Source organism: Pimephales promelas, chromosome 24 (genome assembly GCF_988280905.1).
Source record: "Pimephales promelas chromosome 24, fPimPro1.hap1.1, whole genome shotgun sequence".
NCBI lineage: Eukaryota > Metazoa > Chordata > Actinopteri > Cypriniformes > Leuciscidae > Pimephales > Pimephales promelas.
Window position 1 is genome coordinate 262,722 of NC_142792.1, and position 24,506 is coordinate 287,227.

Here is a 24,506-nt window from a genome sequence, read left to right on the forward strand (position 1 = left end):
AAAGGCTATCTTCCGCTGAAAAAAATAGTCCCACCCTGACCGTAAAGAGCAACAGAAGTTACATTATTTCGCCATTAGATGGCGGCAAAGACTGTCTTTATGAGTGAGTGAGCGAGTGAGTGAGTGAGTGAGTGAACACGAAGCAAGACGCAACTGACAAACGACTAGCCGCGTGTCGGGGAACGGAAAACTCCGTTAAACTGTTAAAAGGCATCAAGATATCTCCGGACATTCAAACGGATATTTTATTGCGAATATAGGACTGGTGCTACATCTACTGTAAATGCAGGCACTCTCGATTCGAGTGATCTACAGGAACTATTATGTAGTTTAAGTTGCGGAGAGTGGTTGCTATGGTGTTGCGTAGTGATACATAGTTGGGTGAAGCGGTTATTCATCGTGACCAAAACACATCGACCGCTCTGAAACTAGGACTGGAAATAACCTTTTTATAAATGAATAAAACGAAATAAAAACTTTCCTTCGAGCCGGATTCGAACCAGCGACCTAAGGATTTCAGTGAATCACCGCTACAGTCCTCCGCTCTACCAACTGAGCTATCGAAGGGATTGAAAACTGTTTTAATACAATCCATTATGAATATGAGTTACACAATACACACGGCGGGTGACCTACTCGACTCTCGAGATCTTTATGTTTAGTTTATAATGACGAGGACAGTCCCTTTTTGATGAAAAGAGCAGCTTTAGCCTCTAAAGCTAATTTCCAGCTGTAGTCCCCGGCCAGTGTGTTTATATAAATCAACAAATATGTGATGACGTTTATTTGATGCTTCCATACGTTCTTTAACAAATTGTTGTATTTATACATTAAAAGAGAAGCATTTGGGCTCCAACACAATGAAAATCGAAACAAAACAGATGGAATAAGCAGACGTGAACAGCATTGGTTGATTTATTTATAAATCATTTACAAAGTAACAAATCAGCTGATCTTACAGGACACACACCAGATTCAAACTTTCAATAATGTGTTAAATCTACAACAGAACTGAACCTCTGGCAAATCCCAAACAGGACAAAAGCAGAGGGTTTAGGTTTGATTAGCAATCTACCACATGAGGTTCAGTCGTGGACACAGAAACAGTGACTTGTTCAATCACACAGGGGCTCACATTAATATTCAGTGTTCAAGTAAAGAGCTCAGCCAGCAGCAGTAGTCATTAGGGATCCGTCTCTGTTCTTCACCACAGACATGTTTCATTCCGAACAAGAGGCCCATCACTGGTTTACTACACACACACACACACACAGCTATTGACAACTGTGTGTGTGTGTGTGCGTGCAAAAGCAGCCTCTTTCAACTCCGTCTGGATTGGCAACTTTGTGTAAAATAAACACCAAGAAAAACATCTGCATAAAAGACAGACCTGTCAGCACAACAGATATAAAATCTCATGCAAATTGACAAAATAAAGCAAAAATAGGGAGGTGAAGAAACGTCCGTTTAAAAGTGTGTGCATCATCACGCCCGTGACAGCAGCTCCTGCGCTCGGCTCTTGATGGCGGTCGTGGCGTCCTGCAGGTACACCCAGGTGCTGTTCGTGAACGACCTCACGTGATTCTGCAAGCAGTGCAGAGAAACCTCGCCGCTACACACACACAAAACACAGGCACGCATTACGTCAATACATGTTCAGCTAACTGTGACATTTCTGAAATGTGACCCTGGACCACAAAACCAGTCACAAGGGTCAACATACATGTATCCTTCATATGAACGCTGAATAAATAAGCTTTCCATTGATGTTTAGTTTGTTCGAATATGATAATATTTGGCCGAGATGCAACTATTTGAAAATCTGGAATCTGAGGGTGCAAAAAAAAAAAATTGAAATATTTTAAAGTTGTGCATTTATGTTCTGCATCCACTCACAAAAATAAATGTTTTATATATTATTTGTGGTACAAAATATCTTGATTTTTGGCATAAAATTGATCCAGGGGTCACAAATGCATAACTCAGACGGTTTCCTCTGATAACAGAGCACTGTAAACTGGAACATGGACTCGTGCACTTCCTGTAAAGCTGCTGTGAAAAGCGCTACACAAATAGACGTGAATCGAATTGCAAAACTCATTAACATGAGACCAGAATAGGGGATCATCACGCTGATACGCAGGACTTCCGGATTCAGTGATCTTTGTGCACTGCCACTTTTCCGTTGAATCACGATCTCGCTGGCGAACTGATGACGGACTACACTAAGTTTATTTATACGGCATCCCTGGTAAATTCGTCTGATTCACTAAAGTGCCGGCAGCAAACAAACGTGCTACCTTGTTTTATTTTAGAGTTTTAATCCACTTCTTCCTTATACTCAATTCAGTCGGGAATCCATGAAAACTTACGTAGGGTTGGCGTTGTTGGTTAGATTTACAAAGTGGACCAGAGCAGTGACATATATAGCCTTTGTCTCAGGCATTGTTGAACTGCGTCGGAAGTGGACATGCACAAAGTTGACAAACCCCGCCCATGAAACCCGGAAGCGTGATAATCCCCTATAAAGGGGCGGGGCCTGGGTGAGTTATTTAGGAAGAGAGGAGCCGCAACTATAGAGAATAATCAACATTCGAGCAGGAGAACCTGTTCTAGGAGAGAAACAACAACAGTGTGTGTGTGTGTGTGTGTGTGTGTGTGTTCAGTGTTGATGACTGACTTGCAGGACTCCTGTAGGCTCTTCCAGGCGTGTTGCAGAGCGGTGGACAGATACTGCAGCGCCGGGATGATGACGCGCTCATGGATGAACAGCAGAAGCTCCTTCACGTACTCGATGAACTGAAACACACTCTCCGGGGTGTTTGCATGGATCTGAGTGAGGAACGAACGCACACAGATACGGTTAAATCAAATTCCAGGATTTCAAAAGGCTAACACTCAATCTCACTTATCCAACAATATCGTTCAAACTCTAAAAGAGATAAATAGATAAGAGCGAGTGTGTACTTCTCACCCATTGGATCAGCCGTGGCCCGTTCTCCTGCAGCCACAGGAACATCTGAGCGCTCTTCTGTGCGACGACAGCCAACGCCACCTTCACCCGCTCCTTCCCGTCCTCCAGCATCGGCCCCACGGCCTCCACGCCACGCGAGTAATAATGCGGCGTGTTCTCGGCCAACCAGCTGCAAGCACACCAACACTCGTGAGTCATGTGACCCGACACCCAGACGAAATCACCGTTAATTGAGTGTAGCAGTTTAATGCAGAAACAGCGCTCTCGTTGAGGCAATGAACACTTGATTATCACATTAAATATAATAGCGTCTCTGGCTCATTCTGACCTGACGCCCTGCTGGCCGTAATGTGCCGCTTTGCTCCAGGCCTGCTGGGATACGGCGGTGACCCCTGACCTCTCCAGGTACAGCGCTGTGGTGGAGTCTGTGAACGAGCCATGTGACCTGACGTCATGCGCGATGAAGCCCGCCACGAACACCAGCGTCATCATCAGCACGCGCCACCACGGGAAGCCCTGACCGCTCATCTTCTGCTGCAGGGACTGATGGGTAAAAGGGCGACGGGACATCAACATACAACAGCAGTGTGTGTCGCGCAGGAGGAAGAGCGGAAAATAAAGCGCTTCATTTTACACACCATAATAATTATGCAGATTAGCCAGTGAATGTTTCTGTGTGTTCATGCGTGTGTGAGTGTGAATATGTGTGTGTGTGAGCGTGCGAGTGCATGTCTGTGTGTGTGTAAGAGAGTTAGTGAGTGAGTGTGTGTGAGAGAGAGTGTGTGTGTGTATGTATGTAGGTTAGGGAGACACATAATGTTTGTAATTATGTGTCTGTGTGCGAGTGTGTGTGTGCGTGTCTTACATCGCAGAGCGAGTTGCAGTCGTGAACGTCGGGTGTGCTGGTCTGCAGCTCATCATTGGTCACCCTGAAGGACTGGATGGTGTCCTGGAGGTTTTTCTGCAACTAAAGAGCGACACATGACGTGAGGAGCACAAGACCACGGCTGTGTGTGTGTGTGTGTGTGTGTGTGCGCTCTTACCTTCGGAGGAAGTGTTTTCCACGACTTCAGCAGGTGATTTAACAGCAGACTGAACACAGAAAGAAGATGTTCAGTTCAACGCTCCTGATGTGTGTGTGTGTGTGTGTGTGTGTGTGTGTGTGTGTGTGTGTGTGTGTGTGTGTGTAGTAGAGCGGAGGCGTGATGCAGCTCACCTGGACTGAGGAAGGTGTTTGGTGTATAACTGCCTCCAGACGCTCAAACTCTGGCCGTCCACGGTTAAACACTCGGTCAGGCTTCTGAGGAGCTGCGCACACACACACACACACACACACATGAATAACAGCACATTATTCAGAGGAAACAGTCGGAATTACAGAATCCAGTCATAAAAACAGAATTGACTGAAGAAAACTATCATCAGACACAAACGCACACACACACACACACACACACACTTTTTGTAGAAAATGAAACAGAATGTGGGAACAAAATAAAATAGAGTTTGGGGGGAAAAATAAAACGAAATGTCGAAAAATAATAGTGAATTTAATGAGGCTCCAGTTGATGTGCGGCACCTCTTTCTTCATGGCATCTGGGCAGTTCGGCGTTGCTCGAGACAGGAATGATGGGAAGTATGTGTGCAGCGTCGATTCGGGTTTCGCTCCGAACGCCAGAACCTTCAGCCGCGGATAGAGCCGACACAACTGCTCCTGCAGACTGAGACACATGAATCAGCACACACACACACACACACACACACACACACACACACCTCAGCGTTGCCTCAGACACTCACAGACACTGTTTTTAAATGATTCATTGACTCACTCGTAACATTAATGGAAGAATCAGCATGATTGAACAAATCTCTTGAATGATTCAATGACTCACGTAAAGTCTTCACTTGTTTCAATACTGGATGAATCTGTGTTTTTTTTTAAAAAAACATCTGTTGAATAATTGATAAACTTACTCACTCGTAAAGACTTCACGCGTTTCATTACTGGATGAGTCGATGAGTTCGAACAAAACTCCTGAACGAATGATTCAATGACTCCCTCGTAAATACTTCACATGTTTGGAAGAATCAGCATGACTGAACAAATCTCTTGAATGATTCAATGACTCATGTATAGTGCCTTACCTTTGTGACAGGGCGTTTTTGGGCATGTAAGCAAAGTCCAGCAGCGGGAAGAACTCTTTCGGCCCCATGATCCCGAATCCTTTGGTCAGGTTGGCATGAAGCCTGAAACACGGATAACAACAACAGAGCTTCAGCTCAGATGCTCCAGGACTTCCAGATTGAACATAAAGATCTTGTCAAGACTTACGTGAGGAGTCGCTCTAGATAAGCCACGGCGTACGCAGACAGCGCTTTCATCCCGAGAACGGGAAGCATAATTCCCAACCAAACTGCAGGAACACAACAACAACAACAAACAGGTCATGAAATTATCTGGACGTTAGAGCTGCACTTTTATGGGTAAGCTCAGAATCATTATGTTTTTTTTAAATCTGTTTGAACAAATGATTAAATCCTGTAAAGACTTTCATTACTGGATGAATCAGTGCTTTTGAACAAATCTCTTGAATAAATGATTCAATGACTTGTAATCTTCACTTGTTTCATTAATGGATGAATCAGCATTATTGAACGCATCGCTGGAACGACTCACTTGTAAAGTCTTCACTTGTTTTATTGGATGAATCAGCATTATTGATCGAATCTCTAGAATGAATGATTCACTGACTCACTCGTAAAGTCTTAATTTGTTTTAATGGATGAATCTGCATTATTGAATGAATCTCTAGAATGAATGATTCAATGACTTATTCGTAAGGTCTTCATTTGTTTTATTAATGTAAGAATCAGCATTATTGATCGAATCTCTTGCCTTATTGTCAGTTATTGACCCCTACTGGTGTAACAATGTAATGAAAACAAATTTTATTTGAAGCGTCAAGTTACTTTCAAAAGGTGATGTCCTCTATTTTGATCACTAGCGATAGACAGAGCCGAATCACTGTCATTTATGTGTGTTTGAGTATTTGATGAAAGAAACCGTGTTGAATATGAGGCCTTTCAGAGGGCAATGAGGAAAACCAGCATAAAGTTCACATGTTTCAGTCTCGCTGGCCGTGTTCAGTCCCAGGAGGAGCGCCGTCACACACACACACACACACACACATCAGCAGATGTTTCTCAATGATTTCCCAACGCCGCTCACCTCTGATGCCCTGGCCGAGGTCGTAGAAGCCCGCCTGTCCCAGCGCCCACATGATGGTCAAGCACGTGACGGGCCGGTTCTGGTGTGAGCGCAGCAGCTCCAGGTGCTGTGGAGACGACACACACCGCTCAAACTATAAACACACTTTCAGTGTCAGAAGAGCAACTTGTAGTTGCTAGGGCCGGGCAAAAAAATAGATTCTTCGGTAACACTTTACAATAAGGTTCATTACTTAACATGTACTAAGAATGAACAATACTTCTTCAGCATTTATTAATCTTAGGTAATATTAATGCCAACATTTACTAATACGTTATTGAAATCAAAGGTTGTATTAGTTAATGCTAGTTAATGCACTGTGAACTAACATGAACGCACAATGAACAGCTGGATTTGTATTAACTAACATTAACAAAGATTAACAAACACTGTGACTAATGCATTGCTCATCGTTAGTTCATGTTAGTGAATGCATTTACTAATGTTAGCTAATGAACCTTATTGTAAAGTGATACCGATTTTTCAATTAATCTTTTTTTTTTTTTGAATGTGGTTGATTCAAAATGGCCACAAATCGAATTATGCAGATAAATCTGGATAGTCAGTCGCCAGTAGAGTTTAAAGACAGCGTGTGAGGAGTGTGACTCACGTCGGCGAGGTTCAGCGTGGCGATTTTGGGTTTGTCCTGCATGACGGCCTGAATGCACATCCTGTAGCCGTGCAGAGACTCGCCTGCCGAAGCACAAACACACACTTATTACAGATAACAGCAATAAATGTGCGGGTTAAAGGGTTAGTTCACCCAAAAATGCAAATTCTGGGTGAACCAACCCTTTAAATTGATCACATTTGCAATTCAGATAAGAGAAATGTAAACATCAAAGGAGTTGCATGAAAGAATTTAATGTATTCATTGCTTTTTCTATTGACAATGTGCGAACGACTTGAAACAAAACTTAAAGAGACCTTCTAGATTGTCTATGAATGACTCATGTGTTTATTTTGAAGTATAATAGGGATGCACCGATAGGAACATTTTGGCCGATACCAATAATTCTTTATATTCGAAAGCCAAAAAAAAAAACAACTATATATTGGCCCATCAATTTAAATAAATATATATATACATCGTTAAACACAATTATTTGTATGACAGTAAATCAGTACAAAACTGATGATCGATGAGGTCTAGTACGGGAACTGGAATGACAGAAGAGTAACTGAGACACACTGACTCACACATCTAATACACAACACAGCAACTGTGGGAGACAAACACACATGCAAACTCAAGAGCCAGAACCACATGACCACCAAACACAACATGAACTGGACTCACTGGACTGTCGGTCCTGCTGTCGGATCATGGTGAACACGCAGTGGTCGAAGAACTCGGGCAGTGTGTCTGAGCATTTGCCCAGCAGGTTCTTAATAATTCCCTTCAGCTCCTTCCCAGCAAGGCAGTATGGGTAATCTAGACACACAGACACAGCATTCGATTAGATCTGCAAACACAGTTTTCCTGCAGGACAGATGAAGCACTCGAGTCTTGTGACATTCAGAGGGTGACGCTCGATTTAGTCCAAAGTCATGTGGTTTTTCTAACGTGTGAGAATCGTCTTGTGTCACTCGCTGTGCCAATGCGTGAAGCGCTTTCATGAACATAAAGGATTAGTTCACTTCAGAATTACAATCTCCTGAGAATTTACACACAAATGTCATCCAAGATGTTCATGTCGGTCTTTCTTCTGTCGAAAAGAAATTAAGAACACACTCCAGGGTTTCTCCATATAGTGTCGTCAATGGGGTGCAACGGGTCGAAGGTCAGATGTGAGTTTCAAAGTCTCGACACGATCCAGCCGAGGAATAAGAGTCTGATCTAGACAAACCAGCGACATTTACAACAAAACACACATTTATATACTTTATATCCACTAATGCTGGTCTTGCTCTCGCTGTGATGCGACACACGTTACATCATCAGGTTGGCGTATAACTCATTTTCTCCTTCAACTTAAAATCATCTGACATCGTTGTTTTACCTTTTATTTAATTTTGTAAATGGCGTTCGACTCAGTCGTTGCGTGTTTCGCTCTGTAAACACTGGGTCTGTTCTTCCGCCTGTCACGCTTGACCTTTCACCCTGATTGTGTAATGTGTGTCACAAGTGCAAGACCAGCATTAGTGGTTAAAATAAATGTGTGTTTTGTTGTAAATGTCGCTGGTTTGTCTAGATCAGACTCTTATTCCTCGGCTGGATCGTGTCGAGACTTTGAAACTCACATCTGACCTTCGACCCCATTGAAGACACTATATGGAGAAACCCTGGAGTCTGATCTTGATCTCTTTTCGACAGAAGAAAGACCGACATGAACATCTTGGATGACGTGTGTGTGCGTGTGTGTGTAAATTATCAGGAAACTTTTATTCTGAAGTGATTTTGGTTCCTCTTTAGTCTACATGTGTTCATCCTGACACACCGATCTGAAGCTCATGAACATTTCTGATTCATCATTGTTGTTTTTTTCTGCGTCATATTTGAATGGGAAACACAACAACATTTTTTCAGGTCGTCCTGTGACTATAACACACACACACACACACACCGTGGCCGTAGCTGCTGAGCGTGGGGTCGGACTCCGGAGCCGGGAGTTTGTGGTTCAGGTATCCCGCGAGATCCTTCACCCAGACCGAGGGATTCTCCGGAAACAGGCTTTGACTTTTCTCCAGCTGTTGCTTCAACTCCACCACGTCCAGCTGAGACACACACACACACACACACACACACAACAGTGAGATTTCATAAGCCCCTGACATTAAACACGTGTGCGTGTGTGTACATGTTTATCCCAGCCTGAATGCACACACACTCATGGACATAGTGTGTACACACACAAACTAAACTGAGGAAACAAGTGTATAAATCATACAGAATGAGTTCATTTGTAAATGTAAAATTGAAAGTTGTGTGTTTGGTAGGTTTAGGGGTCGGGTTAGTGTGTGTGTGTGTGTGTGTGAGATGGGTAGGGTTAGTGTAAGGAGACAGAATATACAGTTTGTACAGTATAAAAACCATTGTGTCTATGGAGAGTCCCCTCAAGGGTAGTAACCCAGACGTGTGTGTGTGTGTGTGTGTGTGTGTGTGTGTACTCACGGCTTTGACGGCCTCCTCCAGTGTCTTGTATTGAGTGGGTTTGGTGCTGCCGTTGGTGGGGAGTTTCTTGTTCTGCTTCCCAGCGTTGGGCTTCTTCTGAGTGTCGGCGGCCGGAGGAGGAACCTGCTCCTTATTCTGCTTCTTCATCTTCTCAAAGCCGTCGAAGATGGTCTCGGACATCACGTCTGAAAGCACACACACACACACACACAGAGAGAGACACGCTGAGACGAGAGAGGGGAGCCTTATAGCCTCAGAGCTGATGCCCCGTTACACACATTGTGCAACTCTTACTCCACACATGTGCGCGCGCACACACACACACACTCAATTAAATTTAGAAAGCTTTATTGGCATGACAAAAAAAATACATTCATGTATTTGTATTGCTAACCCATCAAAATAACATAGAAATGATTTAGAACACAAAATAATAATAACACACACTCTCTCTCTCACACACACACACACACACACACACACACATAATGACATCCTGATCGCGCTGTCATTTTACGATCAATTAAAAAAAATTCAATTTCCAAATTGAGCTTTATTAGCATGACTGTATCACAATGTTGCCAAAGCATATATGTTGAAACGTTACACCAATGCTAATAACATAATCAAATATACTTTTAAATAATTTAATAAATGTAAAAGAGTAAAATGAAAAATCGAAACATCCTTAAGATCATTTGATCTGAGAATGTAAGTGCATGTCGTCGTGCCGCATTAGCCAGTGTGTGTGTGTGTGTGTGTGTGTGTGTGCAGATGATGAATGAGTGTCGGTGGGCCGCTGTCAGTCAGTCTCCCTCAGACGAGCTTATTTACTTTTGAATCTCCTCAGAGTTTAACGTGTTTATCTGACACTTACTGACCAAACCAAACCAGTCTCACAAACATTCACACATAGTCTGAAGTGACTAACGTCAGCTTATAGCGTTTCCTCCAAGATGCTTCAAAGAAAACCACGATCGCTGTCAAGTGATTTTTAAAGTATATTACGATGGCATTTATTAGCTGGTGTGTCGAAGTATTGATCATAAACAGATCTGACAGCCGTGCGTCCCGTGAGGAACCATCCGAGCGTGTTTCTGCTGTATTGATGTGTTTTCTTACGGTTTTGGCTCACGTTGGCCTCTCTCAGGGCTTTCCTGCCTGGTTTCTTGTCCTGAGTTTTTCCTCCGGAGCCGCTGCTGGCATTCTGTTTCTTTCCCTTCTTCACCACTTCCCATTTCCCCACACCAGAGGCCATTATCTCGATCTGAACGAATTAAAGGATAAGTTATTATCAACAGTGTTTATCGGATCAAACCAACGGTTCTTATGCCACGTCTGATTGCTGTGAGGGGATCTACTTCCTGTTTCAGCGCGTCCACTCTGGGTACTTCCGGCCCAGCGAAAGTAACTGTTCTCTGCTAATAGTAAGTTTTATTTGAGAGCATTCCTATAGGGCTGGCGGCTAAATTTGCTTGTAGTGCGGCCTGATTAGTATATTATTCCATGAAAACACACTAAACATAACTGACATGTAATACGTATTACAAATCCTTATCCACCAGTCTGGAAATATAAATGTAATAATCTTGATATCCCAGTAAACCTGCTAGCATAACAAAGCTAGTTGACCAATCGGAAGCGCCGCTGAGCAGCACGTGACTCCTTGGGAAAGAGATTCCGTTGCTCCTGCGCATGTGTACTTTTAGTTTGTTATCGAGGGAAGTATTTTTTTAAAAAAATAAATCAAAACTATTTTGCCAACATTTGTCCAGAATACGGGTTAGGGTTAAAACCAAGACGAAAATTGGTTTGGTAACACTTTATTTTACGACCCGCAAACAACTGGGTACACAATAATTACGGTGTACGTTTCTGTAATTATAGTGTAGGCCTACTTCCGTGTAAGTGTATAAGTGACAATATGTTAAGTTTGGGGTAATAAAGGGGTAACAAGCAGATATACAACCTGAACCTGCAAATAACTTCGTGAGTACACTGAAATAACGATGTACGTTTCTGTAAATATATAGTGTACTTCCGTGTAGGTATAAGGGAACAATATGTAAGTTTGGGGTAAAAAGGGGGCAACAAGCACCACTTTAATTTACAGCCCGCAATGGTTACACTTACCCTGTAACTACACAGAACAAGGGGGTAACAAACGCTAATTACTATGTAGCAATACGAAACAACACTATTTGCGCTGTAATTACAGCGGTATTGTTATCAAGAAAATAAAACAACAACAAAAAAAGTTTTAATTACACAGTATATTTGCCCTGACATTTAAGTGTCATTGCAATTCAATGGGATAAGGTAAGTACTAATTACCACAAGGTACAGAATAAATTAAAATCATAACAGAAAATAATTATTTTGATTTAACATTAAGTAATCTAGCAAGAAAAGCCAATAAATTAGATTTTCATCATATATATATGTTTAATTTTCAACCCACAGATGTCAAAATTACCCTGTAACATTGCACAAGAACATATTTAGCCAGAAATGTGATACATTTTATTAACAACAGACGTACATTTTTTGCCTGTAATATATTAAAAGGATAGGTACCTGTTATTTTTTAACTAATTAAATAATTTGCTTGTATATCTGCTTGTTACCTCCTTATTACCCCAAACTTAACATATTGTTCCCTTATACTTACACGGAAGTACACTATAATTGCAGAAACGTACACCGTTATTTCTGTGTACTTACACAGTTGTTTGTGGGTCGTAAAAGGGCGCCCTCCTGTGGTGAACTGTGTGAATTACACTGCTGTCATTTTACCCATAACATTTAAAGATTTAAGTCAGCGAAATAGATAAATCGGTGTGTGTTCAAGTGAAATGAAAAAAGTTCAAATGAATATTATTCTCTCCACGAGCCAAAGGTAACGTTAAGTTAGAGTATAATTTAATATTGAACCAAACATGTATGACGAGTCACGCAGGTCCTGTGCTCCTCCGCAGCGGTAAGACCAGAACCAGTATAAAATAGTCCGAATATAAACACTTATTATAGGTGTACCACAGTGATTCAGGATAAGACAAAGCACGATTTGGACAACTGATGCATGTACTCGCTCACTATATAACCTTTGAACATTTTGAACAAAAAGTTAAGCACTAAAACTTTATAACAAGGCAACTTAGCCAGTCGCCCTCCTGTGGTGAATTGTGTGAATTACACTGCTGCAACTTATTCCTACAGCCGTGACTGCAGTCAGAGGAAAACTTTGAGTTACAATATTTTGTAATATTTAATAAATTGTTGGTTGCCATGTGACGCAGTAAAACATCTGTCAAGTACCTTTCAAATTTTTGTATAAATATATTTTACATCTGCGATATTCTTTTTAAAATGGAGTTTAATCGCCCTCCTGTGGTGAACTGTGTGAATTACACTGCTGTCATTTTACCCATAAACATTTAAAGATTTATGTGGAAAAAAAAAACGGTACTTTTCGGTTTCACAAGATTATTTAAAGACGTTAAAAAACATGTTTTAATTAATCTCCACTGAATTTCATTTGAAATATATTCAATATATAACCGAATTTTATTTTTGAAATGTTTTTTTATACACCGAATAATATTTCCAGGTCACTGCATCTTATCAAAACCCTTCATTAAGCTCAATTGTTACGTTTTATTTTTCCTCAACAAAGTAAAACTACACAGCAAAACTTATACTTATACATATTTTATGATGTATTGTTTTATAGCGGACGCTATAGATATATAAACATAGATGTATATTTACATACATATTCATATACATATCTATAGCAGATGCTCTTTATTATTATTTGTCCATTTATCAATGTGTATCTATTGAAAACAGCAGTATAGTGTAAATAAAGCAGTGAACACGCGTGTCTTTCATTCCCTGCACACATTTTTATTTTACATAGTAAAACTCCAAATGGATCCAGCAGGGGTGAAAGAGTTAATGACAGGTCCTGTCAATCAAAATCAACCTCTGTGCAATAAAACAAAGACAGAGAATGAAATGTTAAATTAAAATATAGCAGCTAAAAAACTCTGTTCCATGTTGTCAGTCAGTTTAACATTAGTAATGCTTTTCTTTAGTGTTATTTGTTCGTATTGATGCCGTTCATAAATAAATCAAACTCTCACACCTGCACTAATTATAATCATTTATCAGCAAGTACTGAGAAAACACACACGCACACACAAACACTTTTTTATAGTCACTAGGACACATTTCTCAGTCAGTTATATCAGGAAAACTCTGTTTATGTGGATAAATTGAGGATTATTAATCGCTTTGGCACGAAACGCATTCAATGACGACATCTGTCAAATTACATGAATACACTTCAAACACCAGCAAAACTCAGGCATGTGTACATCCGGTGAGATTTAAAGCAAACATAAGGAAAAACTGGATTATTTGCAACATTTACACAGTATTGCGGGTCTAAAATGAGATGGTATTACAACATTAGGTGTGTGTTATTACTATCTACACAGAACAGGAGATTATCAATATGTGAATGTAATGTAAACATCATGCGCTATGTAACAAACAGCAGTGTTATTCTGGTTAAGAACATGTACACGAGCACTCAGTGTGTGTGTGTGTGTTAAAGTGAGCTAACCCTCTGCTAGTGTTCTGGAAGAGTGATTTGCTAGTTTTGAATGTGAAATGAATGTGCCAAAGCTGAACGCTGGGAAGAGTTTGGAGAAGTGACCTACGTTTGTGAGAAAATGTGTCGTAGCGATTGTAAAAAACAAGCACGTGAGGCTCGGTGTAGTGGTCACACATGTGATCCTGGTCTGATGTGAAGCTGTTCTCAGATCAGGAGCACGTGTGTGTATTCAGAGGAGCTTTAGAGCCAAACTGCTTTCTGTCACGGGATCAAAAAAAAAAAAAAAGTAATTGTCTTTTTGTATCTCAAAATTCAGACTCTACTTCTCACAATTGCAAGATAATCACTCAATTTTTCAAACCACAATTTGACTTTTTAGTTGCAATTTTTGGCAATAGTGAGTTTATATATTAATTTCTCACAATTGCAAGTTAATAACTTACAATTCAGATTTCATTTTTTAATGGAATTTTTCCTGCTATAGCAAGTTTATATTTTGTAATTTGACCCTTTTATTTGCAATAGTGATTATATATTTTGCAATTCTGACTTTTTATTTTTGCAATAGCGAGTTTATATTACTTTATATATTTATTTCTCAAAATTGCAAGATAATTCACAATTCATATTTTTTCATGCAATTTTTCTCACAACGAGTTTATACAGTATTTTGTATCTGTATCTGTTTTCTCGTAATAGCGGGATTATATATATTTTGCAATAGCAAGTTTGTATTTTGTAATTCTACCTTTTTTCCACGCAATAGCGATATTATATTTAGAAATTCTGACTATTTTTCACAATAGTGATTTTATATTTTGCAATTCTGACTTTATTCTTGCAATTATGAGACAAAAAAATCAGATAATTGTAGGTTATGAATAGAAAAAATTGTGTAAAAAATAGCTTTTTTTATTCAATGACTTTATCCAAACTTTAAGAAAAAATAAAATAAAGTCTGAATTATGCGATAAAAAGTCACAATTACCCATTTATTTTTTAATTCCTTGGCGGAAACAAATTTCCACACTGTCCACTTAATTCATTGCAACTAAAAACCCTTCTAATGTTAAGGAAAAAAATTATAATATATATATATATATATATATATAATAAAAACTAAAACATCCGCATTAAACTCTCTAATAAATTAGCTAATTGGAGCCCAAATAAAAAACAGTTATTCAATAACCTTGGCTGTGTGTGTCAGCTACATCAGCACCGCAAAAGATCAGTGTGTGTGTGTGTGTGTGTGAAAGTGTCACTGCATCATCATTCAGTTTCGGGTTCAGTACTCGAGTCATTTGGACTCTCAATTAAAACCCACAGCCAATAAAACTTCGGCGTCACTGCACCTCATTAGCATAGACACGCCCCTACTCAGTCAATTAGCCTATCACACCACGCCCCGGTGTCTGCTGGAGTGTAAAAGAGGGAGAGAAAAGAGAGAGAGAGAGAATGATGGGATAGTAGTGAGGAAGAGGAGGATTGGTCAGTATTCATCCTGATCTCGTGGCTGATTGTCGATGTCGTCTTCTGGAGGCGCAAAACCATCCTGAAGAACAACACACACATGAACAAACGTTACGCTTCATACAGAGTCTGCTAAATCAAATCCCAGGGCTTCTCAAGCGCTACTTTTGTGTGTTGTTTTCCAATCAGAAATCTCACTTATCAAACAATAAAAGAATAAACCAATAAAACGAAACGCTCCAGATAAAGTGCAGCACAAGCAATGACTAGTAACTCTAACCAGTGATAAACATATCGCTCTCCTTATTCAAACTGATTTTTCTGAATCATTCATTCATAGATGATGAATCATAAACTTGTGTATTTATGAGCAATATCACACTCACAGCTGTGCCTCTATATGTTTTATTAATAAAATGTAAATCAATTTCCCATTAATTTTGCAGGCAGTGTTTCTGACGTCATGTGTAAAACAATCATGCCATGGTTAAGTGAATGTCAATATTAGCATGTTTAGTTGCACTGACTGACCACGATGCATTGCATTAACAGCGCCTGTGTTTCAATGCACGTCACCTCTGTGGCGTAGAGGACCTCCAGGACTTTGCCGAGGACGGGGTTCGTGTCGCTCTCGTGCTCTTGACACACCAGCTCAATGTCTCTGAGTTTGCTGAAGTAAAAATCTCGTTCTTTCTCCAAACCGTTGACCGTCAACTTCAGATCCATCAGCTGCAAACACACGACACACACACTTACTGGACGGCTCAACGACTCCAACTCTCATTTTCCTAGTCTGTTTTGAAACTTTAGTACTTCATCAATTCTGGTTGGTTAATCGAATGGATCGTGATGTGTTAAAGTAGCACACAACATCGGAAAATACATACATATTTAAATTAGGCAGCATTCTGCACTCCTCATTGGCTCATGCAAATTTTCGATTTCAATTTCAAATTTTTGAAATTTTCTTCTAAAATGATAATTTTTATCAAGCTTGTATATTTAAGTTCAGTGATTTCACTTAAATGGCAATGATAATTACCTATTAATTGCCATTTAAGTGAAATTACTGAACTTAAATATACAAGCTTGATAAAAATGACCATTCTAGAAGAGAATTTCAAATGGCATTTAGAGGCTTTTGCATCTGAACTCTTCATATATTAGTGTTAATTGCATCCAAAATAAAAGTTTGTGTTTACATAATTTATGCGTGTATACTGTGCATAATTATTTTGTATATAAACGCAAACATGTGCATGTGTATTATTTAAGAAAAATGTGTTATTTATATATAAAATATTTATATTTGTATATAATATAAATTATGTATTTTCAATTTCAATTTCAAAAAACGTTATTTATCCCCATGGGGCAATTGCAAGGCCCGTGGATTAGTACAAGTAATATTTCATAATAAAGATAAAAGTAACCTTTTAAATAATAATAATAAAGGTAAAAATAGATAAATAAGTGAGCAGATGGGTAGATATATATATATAAATATACATAAATGACATGCAAATATTTCTTAAATATATACCTGCATGTGTGTATTTATATATATATATACAAAATCATTATACACAGCACACACGCATATATTATGTAAACACAAATTATTGTTTTGTAACTAAACTATTATTTATTTTGGATGCGATTAATGGTTGTCCAGCGCTTCTGCATTTGTAAAAACGTTATCAAATGAAGTTGGGGGTAAGTTGGGTCACAGCTGTCCACCTGCTGGGTGAGCTCCACGATCTCGGCGTCGCCGCCTCCGTTTCGTGTCATCGGGATGTTCCGCCGGATCCCGGTCGAGGGGGCGGTGCTGATGACGCGCGGGGGGGCGGGCATCGTCTTCGGGGCCGTCGGTGAGGTCCGCTGGGGTCCTATATGTGAAAGCTACGTCATTAGCCACTCACAACACACCAATTCACACAGCAGCCAGTCACAGAGCAAAGGGTCATTCGTCAGCCAATGGAAACTCAAGATCCATCACAAGAGTCACACTTAAAATCACAGAGCACAAGAACAACTCGATGATCATTTCCTCACAGTTATCAGTTATTGTGTACGAAGGTGAAAAGGTTTTTACTGTTTTTTAACTCTTCCTTATTATTGTTTCTGTACTTCATGCATTTACACTTACTCATTATCATTATTGTTATTATTTATTTAAACATACGTATTTTTCTTCTTTCTTATAATTTATTTTTGTTTACTGTATATAATAAAGAATATATATATTAAATTAAAACTGAATATATTTTTTAAAGAATATATCATAAAATAATACAAAATTAATATGTAAAAAAAGTTAAATAATACTATATATATATATATATATATATATATTATTTGATATATTTACACACAAACACATATATGTTCTTTGTTTATATATTCTTTTTGTTCCATTTTATTATTATTATTATTATTTCTATTATATATAAAATAAAAAGTAATAAAATAAATAAAATAAGAAATGTATATATATATATATATACACACACACACACATATTTTACAAACATTAATTAATGATCATATTTTTTATCTCTCTTGTTGAAAAGCATCAATAAAAAGAATCAAACAGAAATCCAAGAACACAAAGAGACTCAATGCAGGCGAGCGAAGCACACACAGGTACACGCGTGCGGAGGGTGTGTGTGTGTGTGTGTGGAGCTCTTGGATTGGTGGAAAAGGACTTCACCTGGGTTGGGAAGAGGTGTGATGTCTTGGCCCTGTCGCGCGAACTGAGGGTCGTACTCCTTCCCGTCGTAGTTGGCGTCGAATAACTTCTTAAACCACTGAACGAACTCGAAGTTGTCCTGAAACCTCCCTTTCACGAGCTTCTCCACCGGAATGATCTGAAATCAGGTGTGTAACAATATAACGCAATATAAAAATGCTTAAACAAAGTTTTAGTGTCAGTACTCCATTAAACTACTGTATATAATGTATAATAATGCATATTAGTGTGTCCTGATAATGCCACATGTGTTGTTACAGTAAAAGTGGCCTATACATTATTGTAAATAAATGCACGCAGTGAAAGAGTGCAAGCATTCGTCTAAAATAATGATCATGAATATTGTTATTCTGGCGTCTCTGTTGCTCATTGGGTTTCAGCACCAAGTCCAAGTCTATCATTTACACACACCATATAACATCAAATGTAGCATTTTAACCAACAGGATGTTTTTTGTAGTATCGCAGTAATATGGGGTGGGATGGTGGCGTGAGGGATCGTTACACCCGTACTGACGAATGAAGTGTCGCTCTCACCTTGTCGACGCTCATCCTCTTGAACGCCGCCTGCAACACTTTGAAGTTGTTGATGTATTCGTGCTCCAGCTTGGCCTGAAACTTCACCTTCCTCAGCAGGATGGAGCCGGGAAACAGCATGTCCATGAACTGACAGTACGCCGCCCCTGAGGAACGCCACCAACACAAACCACAGTCAAGACAGCGCTTTATACAACAGTGATCAGAGCAGCTTTACACAGATAATAACACAGCAACAGAGTGTGTGCGTGTTGTGGACGCACAACGCACATTACTAACACGCTCTTTAAATTAAATAATTCAATAAACTAAAACAACATTACGCGATTGACTTTGTTCTTCAGTGCGTCAACGGCTCAGTCTATTTCAGTTCCTCAGAATGCGTCTGAACACACACTCGTTCTCAGACCCGACGCACAAACCGGTGCAGAAGCATTTGCCATTTAAATAACGCGGCGCAGGACGTGAAAATGAAAACCGCATCGGGCTGAAACTAGCAAACACACATGCGTCGCGCGGGGTGTATGATCGGGCCCAGAGACGACACGTTTGGAATATGTGATTGTGTTTTGTCAACAATAAGCATACGCAACATTCTGCATTCTGATGTTTAAGAACTTTTTTTTTTACTTTTGGCCTTAAAATCCACACGTGTATATCAGGAAAATCAAAACTTGTGTGTGTATAAAGCATGCCCGCCAACTGCTCTAGCAAGATCACACCCGGGCCCTCGGGAAACCCAGCGCGCGGCGCTGATAGCGTAACGTTACCTGAGCAGAGCTGCTCGATCTTGGTGTAGTTGAGGTGAAGCGAGTCGTTGACCCAAGCCAGCATATCATGTCTGCTCAGGTTCTCGATCGTCATCGATGTGGAGTAAACGTTCACCGCCATCCCCTAACTACGGAGAAAGCAGACGAAATCACAACCGTTAGCTTACAGAACGCTAGCAGCTAACATTCACAAAAACATCATTTACACATCGTCTTTGAAATGTTTTCCCGATACAAAATGTCATAATCATTTATAAACGCAAAAGTGTTCATTACTCCAATGAGCTCATGGTTTCTGCCTTTAATATTACATCGTTTAAATCAATAGGTTTTTCGCTTAACTGTGATCTGCATTTGTACATTTCTGAAATACATAACTTAGATAACAGATCACTGTAAATCGTCATGTGGACTCACGCTGTTTCTGTAAAGCTGCTTTGCAAATAACCGTCAATTGAATACATTTTAGTTTGAGTGTAGAAGAACATTCCTATAATCTTTACGTTCCCTTCATGTTTTCTGTGACGTCCACGTGTAACTGATTCACTTTGAAACAGTTTTCACTCAGAAATTGCAAGTAAAATTGACAAACAGTTACAAAGAAATGTCAAGTAACCATCAACAGACAATTTACAGTCATTTTTTGTGTGTATCAGTACATTTTTTTGCTTGATTATTATCATATTAATCGAAATTGTCGTGCTTTAATCAGTGTTGAGGAAAATTACTTTTAAAAGTAATCCATTACAATTAGTGCTGTCAAATCAATTAATCACATTTAACATAAAAGTTTGTAAGTATAAATATATATGCAAACACATACACACATATTTCCAATCCTTTGTGTTAGATGTGATTGTCTAATCGATTAGTGCTGTCAAATCGATTAATCGCATCGAACACAAGTTTGTAATATATCTGTTTGTATTATATATATATATATAAAAATACACACGTGTATATATATATATATATATATGAAGAGTTCAGATGCAAGCCTCTAAGTGCCATTTGAAATTTTCTTCTAAAATGATCATTTTTATCAAGCTTGTATATTTAAGTTCAGTAATTTCACTTAAATGGCAATGAAGATTACCTATTATTTGTCATTTAAATGAAATTACTGAACTTAAATATACAAGCTTGATAAAAATGACCATTCTAGAAGAAAATTTCAAATGGCATTTAGAGGCTTTTGCATCTGAACTCTTCATATACACACACACACACACACAAACTTTACATTAAATGCGGTTAATCGCAATTCATTGATTTGACAGCACTAGTTACAATCGCGATTAATCATAAAAGTTTTTAAATGTTATTAAATATCTGAGCTATGTTGTGAACATAATATTGGGGGGTTTACTGTGTTATTTTTGGAAATGTAAAGGCCTTTTCTCACCAAAACTGAAATGAATAAGCCGTACTAATGACTTACTCGCGACTCTCTCAACGCGGCGACAGGAGCTGTCAGTCAACACACGGGAAAACACAGTAGCTTGTGTTACTTATTGGAAAAAGTAGCGCAGATATTTAGTTGTACGCATTACTTTCCTAGTTACTTGGAAAAAAGTAATCCGATTGTGTAACACTAACACTGATTATCACCAGAGAGTGTTTGAACACCTCTAATAACATCATCTGCTACTGTTAAAGGTGTGTGTCTGTTCTTAGACATCAGTAATGAGATTAAACTCAAGCATGTGCACATAGTAGAAACACACACACACATTTTAACTGTGTGTGTGTGTGTTTTGTAAAGTTGTTTAGGACTGTAAATAACCACTGACAGGACACAGAGAGGATTACCTGCCCAAAACACACACATTCTCACTAAAAATACTGATTACTAATCAACCAATAAAACATGCATTTGTTTCTAATTGCAGATTTAGAGACTTACAAAAGACAATTCCATTTTACATCCGTGCAAACTTGTGAAATCTTTGCTCCTTACCCATAATTCCATACGGATGTCCTCTTATTATGTTTATGATCCATGATAGTAGACATTCAACTGGTAAAAGTGCTGAAGCATCAAATATCTATATCAATATCTCGTTACAAATATATTATTTTGCGGGAAACCATTGCTCGTCCAACCAATGGCGTGAGTTTGGGGGCGGGGCTCTCTACTTGTCCAACCAATGGCGCAGTTTTCAGGAAACCTGTTTAGGATTATTATTTTTTCAACTGTTTTTGACACACTGAGGCTAAATCAGGCAAGAGCACACGATCACATGCTCTCTCTGTTACAATAGGTGACCCACTAACAGCCTGGCAATGCTACGTACCACACACACACACACACACACACACACTCACCGTCAGTAGGTGGATGTCACAGTAGTACACTAGCTCTCCTCTCAGTTACTGCTCCCAAAAGAACAGTGTCCTACAAAGCAAACACAAACACAAAGAGAAACACACTGAACACACACTCCGCACAGCAGCGCACAGGGAACGTTCTGGAGAGGAATCAGCAAAAGCTCCTGCAGTAATCTCTTCACGTCTGTATTAATGTTCTCAAACCTTTCGCACAAACACTTTATACAGCAGGATATTCATGGAGGGGTCTTCGGAAACCTTTTATTGGATGTTAGACCATAATGCAGCGTTTTTTAAATGTTGTTCAGAACATTCAAAAGTCTTCACTCACACACACACACCCGCTCTCTCACACATACACACACTCACACACCACTGCAGAACTCACACGCTTTGTTCAGACATCAAACCCTGTGTGTGTGTTTATTATGTTCATCAGATTTTCTCTGATTTTTTTTTTAGTGCAGGCGAGAGATATCAAAACCAACCAGTTCCACAGGAGCTCGTGTTCACTGACAACATGTTTACACACACACACACACACACACACACACACACACACACAGGGTTTAATGTCTGAACAAAGCGTTTGAGATCTGTAGTGGTGTGTGTGTGTGTGTGTGTGTGTGTGAACAGTTCCAGGTGAGTTGTGAATCTTATATATTAAAAAATAATATATATATATATATATATATATATATATATTTAAGATTGCACTCACAGAGAAGGATTTCTTGCTTAAAAATAATAAATTCTCTATTTATTTTTCTAAAACTTTTTCATGGGTTGTTCATAAATGTTTTACGGTTTTTCTAGCCCTAAAAATAATGTATGAACTCCATAAAAGTTCTTGATAAGTGCAGTTTTATTTTAATTTTATAAGACTGTACATTTAAAATCATGATGTCTTCAATTTATCTCCATAATATTTACAGGTTTTCACGACTATCATGTATTACTGTAAAACACAGACAGTGTGTGTGTGTGTGTGTGTGTGTGTGTGTGTGTGTGTGTCGTTCCTGATCAGTGCGAGTGAAAGAACGGATCACTGCAATGCTGAGTGCTGTGGTTTCTGCTGATCGGTGCTCTGGAAAACACACACACACACACACACACACACACACACACACACACACACACACACACACACACACACACACACCCTTACACAAAAATACATATATATACACATTTTAACACACACACACACACACCCTTACAAAACACACACACACACACACACACGCTCATTCAATCACCCAAACAACATCATTGTCACTGAGTGTGTGTGTGTGTGTGTGTGTGTGTGTGTGTGTTTATGAGGTTATTGTTCATTATGGCACAGACTGTCCCTCAAACACAACTCTGTCTGCAGGATTGTGTCGTCGTGTGTGAGGTGTGTGTGTAGGTGTGTGTGTGTGTGTGTGTGGATGGTGAGGTTTGTTGAGCCGCTGGTTATGAATATTCTGCATTCTCCTGAGCGTGGGAACAGTCTGGATCGGGTTATTCAGATCAACTCCAGCATGAACACTGTTCTCAGACTTACATTCATCTCTAGTCCACCGGATCTGTGTCAACATTCAGTATTATCTGCATTATTAATATACGTTTGTTTGCATTTATTTATTCTTTACGGTTTAAACTTAATTTACAACTGGAGTACAAGTAACCAGCATTCCTATTTAAGCACAATAACGAAACAATAATTCATATTTAACAAAATTACTACATTTCTGGAAATAGTTTTAGGTTAAGCCTATAACTTGCCAACATACATCATTTATATATGCATGCATAAAATATGTGTGTATGTATGTATATATACACATCCATAGACATACATATATAAAATGATGTATATGGCCAAAAACCTGTTTATAAGCGCACTGTTTCGGTTCTGCAATAAAACATCATATAATATTTCATACGCAGTAGTTTGGGTGATGATGTCAGCGGCCGGTACGTGTCTCTGTCGTCACTGACAGTCCGTTAAACCGGGACAAATCCCTAAACTGTGTTGGTCCACCTCATAAATAATCATTACACGAGAATTAAAGCTCAACTAAACACACATTAGAGTCGCGCGCGTGCGAAGGGCCTCGAGGACTGACGCATCTCTATAATAACACACTCATTCACGGTATTAAAGTACTGCGTCCAGTCCTTCAAACTGTCCGAATACACACATCATGCTATTGTAAGGTCAGGAATGTTACTCACGGTTGTCGTAAATCTGTCCCGCTGGTGAGTGTGTGTGTGTGAGAGAGAGAGAGAGAGAGCAGTGTGGATCAGTGCGCAGTCTCTCTGCTTATCAGCGTCTGTGGAAACGCAGCGCGCAACCAACACGCACCGTCAATACGCATGCGCACACGGGGCTGACACAACCGGAAGTGTGCACACTGCACAAACACACACACACGCTGAAACCCATGCCTGGGAACATTACAACACAACATACGCAGTTCGAATCTACATTTTTAAAAAAACTAAAACGTAAATAAATAATAGAAGAAACAAATATATTTATATTTACATTTAATCATTTAGCAGACGTTTTTATCCAGAGCGACTTACAAATAAGAGCAATAGAAGAAATATATATGTATATATATACTAAATGTAAAAACATGTAGACATAAAACACAAATGTTTTAATATTA

At 39.2% G+C, this 24,506-nt stretch overlaps 2 protein-coding genes and 1 non-coding gene across 3 annotated transcripts; all 3 read right to left on the reverse strand.

The window, feature by feature from the left end:
• Window positions 1–479: 479 nt before the first annotated feature.
• On the reverse strand, window positions 480–567 carry trnay-gua (transfer RNA tyrosine (anticodon GUA)). The gene is given in 2 exon segments: window positions 480–515; window positions 531–567. It is a non-coding gene; the product is annotated as a tRNA-Tyr (tRNA).
• A 330-nt stretch (window positions 568–897) lies between these two features.
• tmem214 (transmembrane protein 214) lies at window positions 898–10,966 on the reverse strand. The gene is made up of 16 exons (XM_039660525.2): window positions 10,483–10,966; window positions 9,361–9,545; window positions 8,813–8,963; window positions 7,546–7,680; window positions 6,856–6,938; window positions 6,207–6,312; window positions 5,310–5,391; window positions 5,123–5,224; window positions 4,554–4,695; window positions 4,191–4,282; window positions 4,018–4,066; window positions 3,840–3,941; window positions 3,303–3,517; window positions 2,975–3,143; window positions 2,681–2,832; window positions 898–1,612 (listed from the first exon to the last, which is right to left on the reverse strand). Exons 1-16 carry the CDS (start codon window positions 10,616–10,618, stop codon window positions 1,486–1,488), a joined length of 2,028 nt encoding a protein of 675 aa, XP_039516459.2. The 5' UTR covers window positions 10,619–10,966; the 3' UTR covers window positions 898–1,485.
• A 2,282-nt stretch (window positions 10,967–13,248) lies between these two features.
• On the reverse strand, window positions 13,249–24,220 carry mapre3b (microtubule-associated protein, RP/EB family, member 3b). The gene is made up of 8 exons (XM_039660528.2): window positions 24,067–24,220; window positions 21,844–21,913; window positions 19,516–19,643; window positions 18,746–18,891; window positions 18,171–18,327; window positions 17,198–17,346; window positions 16,034–16,186; window positions 13,249–15,539 (listed from the first exon to the last, which is right to left on the reverse strand). Exons 3-8 carry the CDS (start codon window positions 19,634–19,636, stop codon window positions 15,477–15,479), a joined length of 789 nt encoding a protein of 262 aa, XP_039516462.2. The 5' UTR covers window positions 19,637–19,643; window positions 21,844–21,913; window positions 24,067–24,220; the 3' UTR covers window positions 13,249–15,476.
• Window positions 24,221–24,506: the final 286 nt, after the last annotated feature.